The sequence below is a fragment of the Lampris incognitus genome, chromosome 8 (genome assembly GCF_029633865.1).
Source record: "Lampris incognitus isolate fLamInc1 chromosome 8, fLamInc1.hap2, whole genome shotgun sequence".
Taxonomy (NCBI): domain Eukaryota; kingdom Metazoa; phylum Chordata; class Actinopteri; order Lampriformes; family Lampridae; genus Lampris; species Lampris incognitus.
In genome coordinates, this window is record NC_079218.1 from 60,324,506 (window position 1) to 60,337,773 (window position 13,268).

At 42.9% G+C, this 13,268-nt stretch overlaps 1 protein-coding gene across 1 annotated transcript in view; it reads right to left on the reverse strand.

The window, feature by feature from the left end:
• Window positions 1–513: 513 nt before the first annotated feature.
• Window positions 514–13,268, reverse strand: part of slc23a1 (solute carrier family 23 member 1) — a 68,772-nt gene continuing 56,017 nt past the window's right edge. The window contains exons 12-14 of the mRNA XM_056284370.1: window positions 8,748–8,891; window positions 4,009–4,104; window positions 514–2,188 (exon numbers count right to left, since the gene is read on the reverse strand). Of these exons, the coding sequence (XP_056140345.1) occupies window positions 1,926–2,188; window positions 4,009–4,104; window positions 8,748–8,891 (503 nt within the window). The 3' untranslated portion in view covers window positions 514–1,925. The remainder of the gene's footprint in view (window positions 2,189–4,008; window positions 4,105–8,747; window positions 8,892–13,268) is intronic.

Genomic DNA, 13,268 nt, shown 5'->3' on the forward strand with positions numbered 1-13,268 from the left:
GGGTATACGAAACCTACTGAAGAGAAATGCTCATTTTTATATCGCAAAGATAAAGGTGCCGACTTTCAGTTTCTTCAGTAAACTCGTGCAGGTTCAACAAATGAATCGTTTTGGAAAAATCAATGGGTTGGTGAGACGTGGTTTTCCAATGGCAGTAACAGTTCAGCAGGGGGCGCCATTTGACAGGATAAATTTAGAGGTCAGCTATTGCAGAGTGAAAAGGACATGCCTGGGAGATGGATGATCTTAGTTGTTGATATAAATCACAGCCTCTTTGTGTTGACTAATAGTTACGCCACCAGCAGTAGCATCGTTTGGCGATATTGGTCTTTTATCCTCGGATTTACTTTGAAATGCTGAATTATTTATTTTGCCAACGCAGTCTGTTGTACTTCACTTGTAATACCTGACCACAACATGTAATCCATCGCATTTCCACACTGTGGCGCTATTGAACAACTGGTCACAACATCAGAGACGATCAACACCTCAGACACCACACAAATCCGGCTCTCATGTTTACCGTTTTATTTGAATTTCATCATTTAAACAAAAGCATACAGCTAGGAAAAGTCTTGTCATGAACTTTACACGTTTTGTTGTCTGTTGACGGTCTGCCTCACAGATTAGACATTTCTCTGATTGTGTACATGCAGTGAAACGATAGATTAAAAAAGAATCGATTGGTTTTGTCTTTGTGTTTTTTACATTCACTTCATAACATGTAAAACCTTCCCATCGGATTCCCGTCTGATTCCCATCGGATTCCCGTCTGATTCCCAGCTGCTACCTGTTCCCGTGCCGACAGGTTCCCGTCAGGCTCAAAGGGGTTTCAGACTGGTTTCCTTCTCACGTCACAGATGCAGTTGACACTCTTTCATGATCTCTGAGAGTTTTATTTGTACATCTCTTTCTTCCTCGCCTATTCTGTCCATTGGACATCTCCAGAACTCAAGCGTCACCCTAAATGTCCCACACATTTTCTCCAGAGACATTTCAGAAAATACCTTTATAAAGAGCTTTAAATGTTGGATCGATGCAACCTGCTACGAGATGAATCATGGCCTTATGACGACTCATGACCAGCAAAACACAAAGAAAAACAGAAAGAAAGACAAAGACACAAGACTGTCCTCAACGTCATTAAAGAGGGAATGAACTGGTCTTCACAAATGGCATTGCAAATGGCGCCACAAGATCTCGTCCCCCTCGCATCCAACTAGTTTCAACCAGCTTCCACAGTCGATGCGGTTCCTCCTACACGTGTTCTCCTGCGTCGTAGTGTGCAGTGACTTATCACGTCTGGCAGAGACCACATGGCAGAGCAGCTTGTCAGCCGACCCAGAACACCTTACTTCCCTACGTTCTGGCTTCCAACATGGCGTACGTCTCCATGGCAACAGTAACGTCTCTGACTGCTGGAAATCCCTTTAGGACTGTAGGTGGCGTAGTTTCCACCAGGAATTCGGGAATAAAACGTGATTTCTTAAAAGCAAGGTTGAAATCAGACTGACTTATGACTTCTACAGAAACACTTCCCAATCTGGGAGTTCATGGTAAGTGCAGTTTGTATGGTTCGTACATGATGACTGAAAATCACATTCCCTACGGTGATTATGAACGGCATTTTTACTTCCACATCTGTTACACGCCTCTCCACATCTCTCCATCCTGGAACAAGACTCGCTCCTCTGAAGTTTTCCGCATTTTATTTTCCTTGGAGTTTCCCCTGATCCTAACCAAGGACTGAAGGACAGGGTGTGCTGTGCCGTGTAGTTCACTGTAGTTACCTCTTTTATGACAAATGAATGTGAATGGCTGATCTGTGATTAGGGGTGATATTCATAAACTTCTACATGCTGATGAACGAATTTGATAAAACTTGTGAAGACCAGACGGGGCATTTGATGCATTTGTTTGCAGATCTAAACTTTGGTACTAGTTTTAACTGGCTTCTCCTCCTCCTCCTCCTCCGTCTCCCCCTCTGGAGGAGGCACCTGAAAAAGCACCTTATATCCCTGGAAACTGGGGCAGATGGGAATCCAGCGCAGCCACTGGGCTCTCCTCACCAAACCCATCCCCAGAGGAAAGTCGTAGGAGGAGGTCTGCTCACCGGTGGGGTTATTAGAAGAGGAGGTGCCAGAGGACTCTGACCTCCAGTTCAACAGACCACGCTCCACTCTGGTGCCTAGAGAGAGAGATTTGATTTTTAAAAGCACATTTATTTAGTATATAGACAAAAGGACATCAACTACAATGGTGCAAGTGAAGAGGGGGAAAAAGTTAAAGTCAAGTCAACTCTACTTGCATAGCCCAATATCTTAAACACAAATTTGCCTCAGGGGACTTTACAACAACACAACATCCTGTCATTAGACCGTCACATCGGATGAGGAACAACTCCCTAAAAACCCTCCCTAAAAACATAAGCCAACAATACAGCCAGGACTTTCCCTCGTTACACAAATTAGAAACATAAAACCAGGTCTTCATCATCTCCCACTAAGCACAATACTCCTCCTATTGCCCTTTTAAGGCTGAAAGCCTCTAAATTGTCTACCATTTTGTAGTAGGCATACTCCACCCTGAGCCGAGCCTTCAGCAGTCCTATAAGAACTTGCACAGGGTCCACACAGCCCGCTTTCAAGGCCTGCAGAGACTGAAAGTGCCTCACCTTTACACACAGGATGTAAGTTGCCTTTTTTTCCAGGTCCTCAAACTTGTCCAGCCGAGAGGTCATGAGAGAAAGGAGTCGGCCCTCAACTCCTGTCACTCCCCCACATTAGGAGAGACAGTCAACTGTGGAAAGCTAAAATCCACGTCCTCCTCCCAATATCCAGCTAACTCATAGTCCTCCATCATAAATATCCTCAGGTGCTCTGGAAATGACGCACACACCTCCTCACTAATATGACCCAACAACCTGGGTCTGACTTTGGTGCGTTGTTGCAGGATCCCCGCAGGCGTCAGCACATGTCCCAGCTTCACACATCCGGCCTCCTTCAGAGAAGATCTTATGTTGGCTGAGGGCAGGGCCTGGGCCTGAATCTGTTGCAAAACAGTGGCTCCTCAAACAGCCTCAGACCAGCCATAGCAGCAGGCTCTCTGGAGGCCTTCAGGGTCTTCCATGCATCCAGAACAGAAACATAGAAAAGCAACAGATGTAAAAAGCCACATTCCTGGTCTAGGGTCAGGAGTTCATGTGACCTTCAGCATCTGCAAGGCTTCAACCACTGATTTGTAAAAAGGTGTGAGTCCAGTCAGGCCAGCTCCAGATGATCTCAGCACAAAAAGTTGTTTATCCAACCCAAGCTGACCAGCTTGTCTAAGAAGCAGCTGAGCAGGAGCCAACCAGCAGCGACCGCAGCCGTATAGCAGCCTCTGTGCCGTCTGTAGTCTGAAGGCCACAGTTCTATAGAATGTCTATAAGTTCTTGTCCTCCCTCTGCCACAGGGAGATACAGGGCCGATGTTCTCAGCCAGTGCTGACCAGACCAGAAAAACTTCACCAGCAGCTTCAGCATCTCTTCCACAAGGCCTGGTAGTGGCACTAAAACAATGAGTCTGCCTCATAGAGACAAGGTGACCAGGTTATCACCCATCAGAGTTGTTCCCCTGTAGGACAGCTGGGGTAGCAACCATTTCCATTTAGACAACTTGGCTTCCTTTTTCTCCAGCACTCCCTCCCAGTTCTGCCTCTGAAAGTGCTCACTTCCTGAATATACTCCTAGGACTTTAATACCTCTTTCTCTCCACTTAAGATTCCCAGGGAGACTAGGAGTATGCCTGAAGCCACACTGACCCACCAAACAAGCCTCACTTTTCCCCAGGTAACTTTGACTGAGGAAGCCTTTTCATATAGGGCCAGGCTTTCTTCCAATTCCCGGACATCTCCCTCCCCCTGGACAAACACATTAACATCATCAGCATATGCTGACACAACAACAGAAGAGACCCCTCAGCCTGCAGCCTGTTGTGTGTGTGTGTGTGTGTGTGTGTGTGTGGTTACCTGGTATAGTGTTGTCTAGACAGAATGCCAGCAGTCCTCCTACAAACATCTCAGTGGAGAGGAGAACCGTGAGGACTTGGTCCAACTCTGTCACCCCTAGACACACACACACACGTGTTTTACACAGACATACACACATGCACAAAAAAACCTTAAACACACATATACCCGCACAAAACACACAAAAGTGTGTGTGTGTGTGTCTGCGCACGTGCGCATGCATTATAACAACTTTATTTACACAGCACTTTTCTTAAGAATGTTATAAAGTGCTTTACAAAAGAAATAAAACCAGACAAGGCAAAAACGGAAGTAAGACCAGAAGACATGAGCACAGAGGAGGTAACAACAAATGAATAAGTAGGAATAAAATATCAACAATATTGATGAATAAAAACAAACATCAAACATGTGTAAAAGCTTTCATGAAAAGAAAAGTTTCAAGACGAGATGTAAATGAAGCTAGAGACTTGGTTCATCTTAGCTCAGCAGGTACAGAGGTCCATAGTGTGGGGCTGTAACAGCAAAAGCCCCAATCATCCTTTGTGACAAACCCAGACCTGGGAATAACCAGCAGGGCTCCAACTGCAGATCTTTATGGTCAGGAGGGCGTATACCAAGTCAATAAATCAGAGATGTATATAGGAGCAAGACCAATTCAGGCCTTAAAAGTGAGCAGTAAGATTTTAAAATCAATTCTAAATATAACAGGGAGCAGGTGTAGGGAGGCAAGCACAGGAGTGATATGGTCATGCCTCCTTGTCCCGGTAATGAGCCAAGCTGCAGCGTTTTGTACCAGAAAGAGCCCTTGCTGATACCAGAAAAAAAGTGCGTTACAATAGTCAAGCCAAGAATAGATAAAAGCATGAACAACTTTTTGTAGCTCAGCAATTGATAAAAAATGACCTAATTTTGGAGATGAACTTGAGTTGGGAAAAGCATGACTGAACAACATGTTTAATTGTCAAAACCGATGTTTGCATCAAATAATACCTAGAGATATTAGATTCCTAGCAGCCTGCTTAAGACTACCTGACAGACCAACAAGATTAGTAACAAAAAGGCTGAAAGAACTTGGGGGACAGCTGGGAGAGATCGGCTGAGAGAGCTTGGTCAGCTGCGGGCCAAGCTAAGCTAACTGCTAGCCCATGACCCCGCCCAAGAGGAAACACCGAGGCGGTCTGGCGGAGGCCTCGCCTAACGTCGACTGTGCAGTGTTTTTGTCTGCGTCTGTGTCGTCGTGTGGAGTGTGGGGGAGGTGTGCCGAGGGTGTCTGGATGGACAGGTGGCGTTGGATCAGGTGGGGGAGCCTGGTCTGCTGCATTTGATAGGCCAGGGACCACAGCGCTGCCTAGAGTTGCGCCTGAGACGAGGGCAGTCTGACGAGATGCGGAGGTGGGGCAGGCTAGGCTAACTGCTAGCCCATGCAGACCTGCAGTTCCGACTGTCGTCCTGGCTGGTGTTCGTTCTCTTGATGGTGGAGTTTTTGGACTGTACTGTACTGAGTGGATTGTGTTGTTGACAGTTTTTGTTTTTTGTTTTGCTTTGTTCTCTCTGTTTTTGTATGTTTTTGGTGGTGTTGTTTTTGGAGGTTTTTGGATATGTGGTTTTGTGTTGCAGTGCTGTGGGCTGAGGGAAACGGAATTTAGTTTCTTTTGTGTACGTAGTACATAATATGAAATGACAAATAAATTGTTCCTGATTCCTGACTGAACATAATGACCTCAGAATTATTATCATTAAATTATAGAAAGCTTTTGGACATCCAGGATTTAATTTCAGAGAGGACACTTGTGAGATTTGCTAGGCTGCTAGGATCTGTGGGTTTTAGTGGTATGTATAACCGATTTTGTCAGCATAAAAATGTTAAAAAACATCATGATTTTGAATAACTTGGCCAAGAAGCAGCATGTATATAGAAAACAGAAGGGGAACAAGAACTGAGCCTTGAGGGACACCACAACTCAACTGAGCCATCGAGGGAATAGAGTTACCCAGAAAACAGAAAAAGTTCCACGGAGAGGTGTGAAAATAATAAACTAAGAGCCGAGCCCTTGATACCTACCCAAGTCTCCAAGTAATGTAAGACGACACTGTGATTGACTGTGTAAAAGGCAACACTTAAGTCTAAAAGAACTAAAATCGAACTAAAGTCCCTTCTGTCTGAAGTCAGCAGTAGGAAATTAGTAACCTTAACTAGAGCTGTCTTAGTACTATGAACTGCTCTAAAACCAGACTGGAAACTGCTAGAAACACTACTAGTGTTTACAAAAAACGACAATTGAGATCAAATTACTTTCTCTACAACCTTAGATTAAAAAAAAAGTCTTTATGCATGCTCAATAATCCAGGTAAGGAAATCACAGACAGTTGAGTCAGTTCAAATGGTACAATGTTGATTGAGAGAAACATTTCATCAAGTAACCTCTTCAGGCTCTACTGACTGCAGGTATCCCACCCTTTTAAACAGTACAGTGGCATAATGACTGAAAACAATTATCAGTTTCATATGCAAATTGTCATGTGTCATGGTTGTGCTGTATGGGTTTCCTGTTTTGTTTTGGAGGTTCGCCGGTCTTGCCATTTCTGTTCCTGCCCCTGCTTTGCTCACCTGTTCTTCATTCCCTGATTGGCGTGCCATTTCTGTTCTTGCACTGCCTTGCTCACCTGTTCCCCGTTTTCCTGACTGGCTCCCCAGCAGTTATAGTCCATCTGGTTGCTCTGTCTCATTGTTGGATTGTTAGCGGGTTATGTTAGCCTAATGTTTCGTGTCTTGTGCTCGAGCCTTCCTTGCTGTTCGTACCTTGTCTGTTCTTTTGCACTTTTGATCATTAAATTGTTGCTCTATCCCAGCCTGTCTCTACTGTCTGCGTTCGGGTCCTCAGTTCCTGCTCCTGGCATGACACCATGACCATTAACTAGTAGAGTTACAATGGCAATGTGTCCTATTCACAGAGCATTGGGGAATAGTTGCAACTATTCTGGGGATATATGCAGTCATTGAGACTGAAGACGTAACTTAGATGGGTGATGAAATGTTTCTCTCCATAAATGTTGTGTCCAGATGAACTGATTCAACTTTGTGTGAGTTCCTTACCTGGATTACTGAGCATGCATAAAGACATTTTGACTCATTTCGGTGAGGATTGTCTTAAACTTGTACGTGAGTATGAGCGAATGGCACGTAAGATGGCAGACTGCAAAAACCACCTGAGATTCAGCCTCAGGTGGAGACAGAGCAGGATTACACGTAAGAGCCTGCAAATAAAATCTTCGGTCAAGGGCCACCAAGATCCTTCAGAAGGTACAGAGCCAGCTGTTGAACGAACGGGTGAGACAAACTCATTTTACCATCGACATTTTGAGCTAAAGAGGAGCAGATCCAACAGAGACTCATATCGTGTCTAGATGACCACTTTCCAACATATGATAGCGTTTACGGAGAAGCGTCGTCTAGCACAGCGGTGGCTAACCATGTGCCATGCAGAACCATGTGTATGCAGGTTTTCATTCCAACCCGACTCCACACCAGGTGATTTCACTGATACATTCTTCCTCTTTGGTTGAAGGGTTGCTAATCAGTCAAATCATCTGGTGTGGAGTCCGGCTAGAATGAAAACCTGCATACACATGGCTCTCCATGGCACATGGTTAGCCACCCCTGGTCTAGCACAACAAAGAAAGTCGAAAACCTGGCAGAAAAAGAAGCTCACACCAGAGACATCAGCAGACAATGGATGGCGCCCTCAACGGCCAACACAGTCTCCAACACAAAGAGACTCACTCCCAACTCATCACATATGGACGCTTGGTCAGGACCCCTCTTCGTCACTTTGAAATGCTCCGGGTACCCCTTTAGTGTCAACTTTCAACGTAGAGGGTGAGATAATGTAACATAGGTAACTGGAAAAACATCACTACTGGAAATCGTGCATTTCCCTATGATTGCACCCTGTATGATGATATGTGACAAATAAAGCTGAACTGGGACTTGATTAACTAACAGCAGCTAACTTAGCTAATGTTAGCCTACTGTATTTTTCATTTGGTGCAGCAAGTTGTATTTTAATGTCTTAAATCATTCACCGTCCCATGAAATTGCTATCCTGGACTTTAAACAATGCTTTCAACAACTTCTTGACCCAAGGTCATTTTTGTGGTCTAAATGTTCTGTATCTGTATTAATTCATCTTTATACCTACTGAGTGGAAAAAGCGCAATGGGGCTTGGGATCATCACATACAGTGACGTCAGCGCTATTAAAGGGCCAGCGTAACCAATACAGTCGTAGTGATGCATTTCCAGTTACCTATTTTACATTAGCTCACCCTCCACGTTGAAAGTTGCCGCTAAGGGGGTACCCAGAGCATTGCAAAGTGACGAAGAGGGGTCCTGACCAAGCGTCCATGTGTGACGAGTTGAGAGTGAGACTGTGTGGCAGTCTCACTCTCAACTCTCCAGGCATAGCCACCAGATTAAGACGTTCAAGAGAGAAACCAGATGAGAGTACAAGGTCTAAGATGTGGCCTTTCGAATGTGTGGCACCATTAACAGATTGAATGAGGTTAAAAGAGTCTATCAGATCCAAAAAATGGGAAGTCAGGGAATGGGAGGGACAGCACACATGAATATCAAATAATTGTTAATTGTGTGTGTGTGTGTGTGTGTGTGTGTGTGTGTGTGTGTGTGTGTGTGTGTGTGTGTGTGTGTGTGTGTGTGTGTGTGTGTGTGTGTGTTACCTGTTTGTACACTGCCAGGGTGTGTGTCCAGGTATTTTGGGAGCGTCAGACCAAAGAACATTGAGAAGCCAAGGATGAAAAGGTTCCTGGAAGAATTCATGTCAACGTTCTGCAGGTTGGACAGACCCACTGCAGTGATCATCCCTAAAGAATACAGTGACAATATTCACACCATTTCTATCATTATTATCCCCACCATTATTACTATTAACACTGTTATCATTATTATCTCCACCATTATTACTATTAACACTGTTATCATTATTATCCCCACCATTATTACTATTAACACTGTTGTCATTATTATCCCCACCATTATTACTATTAACACTGTTATCATTATTATCCCCACCATTATTAATATTAACACTGTTGTCATTATTATCCCCACCATTATTACTATTAACACTGTTATCATTATTATCCCCACCATTATTACTATTAACACTGTTGTCATTATTATCCCCACCATTATTACTATTAACACTGTTATCATTATTATCCCCACCATTATTACTATTAACACTGTTGTCATTATTATCCCCACCATTATTACTATTAACACTGTTATCATTATTATCCCCACCATTATTACTATTAATACTGTTGTCATTATTATCCCCACCATTATTACTATTAACACTGTTGTCATTATTATCCCCACCATTATTACTATTAACACTGTTATCATTATTATCCCCACCATTATTACTATTAACACTGTTATCATTATTATCCCCACCATTATTACTATTAACACTGTTATCATTATTATCCCCACCATTATTACTATTAACACTGTTATCATTATTATCCCCATCATTATTACTATTAACACTGTTATCATTATTATCCCCACCATTATTACTATTAACACTGTTATCATTATTATCCCCATCCTTATTACTATTAACACTGTTATCATTATTATCCCCATCATTATTACTATTAACACTGTTATCATTATTATCCCCATCATTATTACTATTAACACTGTTGTCATTACTATCCCCACCATTATTACTATTAACACTGTTATCATTATTATCCCCATCATTATTACTATTAACACTGTTATCATTATTATCCCCACCATTATTACTATTAACACTGTTATCATTATTATCCCCATCCTTAATACTATTAACACTGTTATCATTATTATCCCCATCATTATTACTATTAACATTGTTATCATTATTATCCCCATCCTTAATACTATTAACACTGTTATCATTATTATCCCCACCATTATTACTATTAACACTGTTATCATTATTATCCCCACCATTATTACTATTAACACTGTTATCATTATTATCCCCACCATTATTACTATTAACACTGTTATCATTATTATCCCCACCATTATTACTATTAACACTGTTATCATTATTATCCCCACCATTATTACTATTAACACTGTTATCATTATTATCCCCACCATTATTACTATTAACACTGTTGTCATTATTATCCCCACCATTATTACTATTAACACTGTTATCATTATTATCCCCATCATTATTACTATTAACACTGTTATCATTATTATCCCCACCATTATTACTATTAACACTGTTCTCATTATTATCCCCACCATTATTACTATTAACACTGTTATCATTATTATCCCCACCATTATTACTATTAACACTGTTATCATTATTATCCCCACCATTATTACTATTAACACTGTTATCATTATTATCCCCACCATTATTACTATTAACACTGTTATCATTATTATCCCCACCATTATTACTATTAACACTGTTATCATTATTATCCCCACCATTATTACTATTAACACTGTTATCATTATTATCCCCACCATTATTACTATTAACACTGTTATCATTATTATCCCCAGCATTATTACTATTAACACTGTTATCATTATTATCCCCACCATTATTACTATTAACACTGTTATCATTATTATCCCCACCATTATTACTATTAATGCTGTTATCATTATTATCCCCACCATTATTACTATTAACACTGTTATCATTATTATCATTATCATTAGGGCCCAAGCAGGCCATATTGGGGTTTTTTTTTGTTTTGTTTTTGTTTTTTGGGGGGGGTTAACTTTGTTTATTGGATTTTCAACGTAACCAGCATTTAAAATAATTGTATATGTATGTGATTTAGCAGGAGTACACACACACACACACACACACACACACACACACACACACACACACACGCACACGCACACGCACACACACACACACGCACACGCACACGCACACACACTCCGGCTTCGTGAGATGGATAACGGCTGTTTATCCTCTGGCGATCTCTTCTCTAGATTCTGCTCTAACCTCTTCCTTGGTTCGACTGACGTGTCTATTTTCTGTGCTTAGTCACTTATCGCTAGATTCTCTAGTTTTCTCTCTCAAAGGACTCTTGTGTTTTGTAGGCAGCCTCTCGTTCCCAGTTTGTTACTAGCTTAGCGGTTAGCCTATCTTAGCAGTTAGCCTAGTTTAGCTGTTAGCCTAGCTTAGCAGTTATTCTAGCTTGGCAGTTATTCTAGCTTAGTATTTGACCTAGCTTAGCAGTTAGCCTAGCCTAGCAGTTAGCCTATCTTAGCAGTTAGTCTATCTTGGCAGTTAGCCTAGCTTAGCAGTTAACCTAGTTTAGCAGCTAGCCTAGCTTAGCAGTTAGCCTATCTTGGCAGTTAGCTCTATTGCATTCGCAGTCAACGCAGCCTTGTTAGAAAGATGGTGTGTGGTGACTGCTCCGTAGTTCCAGACAGGTCGTCTCTACTAGAGAGACGTGTCCGTGAGTTCGAGCAGCCGCTTTCAGGTAGGATTACGTTAGTTGTGACGGGCCACCAGATAGCTTTGTTTCGTTTCTTTATTTACACACATAAAAGAAAAAGACATCACATATAATTTGAAAAAGAATGTGAAGGAGAACTGCCCCAAAACCCTCCAGGGGCTTGAAAAGTGGCATTCTCCAGGCGGCACGCTACAGGGAACATTCTCCAGGCAGCACGCTACAGGGAACATTCTCCAGGCAGCACGCTACAGGGAACATTCTCCAGGCAGCACGCTACAGGGAACATTCTCCAGGCAGCACGCTACAGGGAACATTCTCCAGGCGGCGCGCTACAGGGAACACTCTCCAGGCGGCGCGCTACAGGGAACATTCTCCAGGCAGCACGCTACAGGAAACCACGCTACAGGGAACATTCTCCAGGCGGCGCGCTACAGGGAACACTCTCCAGGCGGCGCGCTACAGGAAACATTCTCCAGGCAGCACGCTACAGGAAACCACGCTACAGGGAACATTCTCCAGGCAGCACGCTACACGGAAAATTCTCCAGGCAGCACGCTACAGGGAAACATTCTCCAGGCAGCACGCTACAGGGAAACATTCTCCAGGCGGCGCGCTACAGGGAACATTCTCCAGGCAGCACGCTACAGGGAAACATTCTCCAGGCGGCACGCTACAGGGAACATTCTCCAGGCGGCGCGCTACAGGGAACATTCTCCAGGCAGCACGCTACAGGGAAACATTCTCCAGGCGGCACGCTACAGGGAACATTCTCCAGGCAGCGCGCTAAGGGGACCAATCACAGCAGTGTGTTATGATGCACAACTTGTATGTTTCTATCAGTAATTCCAGACATAGCAAGAGACGGAGACACAGTTCGGCACAGCACCCGACAACAATGTACCCCATAAACACACAAGTTACACAAGTACAATGACTCGGTCATATTCACAAGACACCCACACACACAGCACTCATTCATGATACACGGAAGTATACACAAACACCACCATTAACACACTAAGAACATACACTCATGATATGGCTTAGAGTTTTCATAATACAAGAACGATAAAGGACACAATATACACAAATTTCATATATATATATGTGTGTGTGTATATATATGTGTTTGTATATGTGTGTGTATATGTGTGTGTGTGTGTATGTATATATATATATATATATATATATATATATATACTCACTGGCCCCTTTATTAGGTACACCTTGCTAGTACCGGGTTGGACCCCCTTTTGCCTTCAGAACTGCCTTAATCCTTCGTGGCATAGATTCAACAAAGTACTGGAAACATTCCTCAGAGAGTTTGGTCCATATTGACATGATAGCATCACGCAGTTGCTGCAGATTTGTCGGCTGCACATCCATGATGCGAATCTCCCGGTCCACCACATCCCAAAGGTGCTCTATTGGATTGAGATCTGGTGACTGTGGAGGCCATTTGAGTACAGTGAACTCATTGTCATGTTCAAGAAACCAGTCTGAGATGATTCGAGCTTTATGACATGGCGCGTTATCCTGCTGGAAGTAGCCATCGGAAGATGGGAACACTGTGGTCATAAAGGGATGGACATGGTCAGCAACAATACTCAGGTAGGCTGTGGCGTTGACACGATGCTCAATTGGTACTAAGGGGCCCAAAGTGTGTCAAGAAAATATCCCCCACACCATTACACCACCACCACCAGCCTGAACCGTTGATACAAGGCA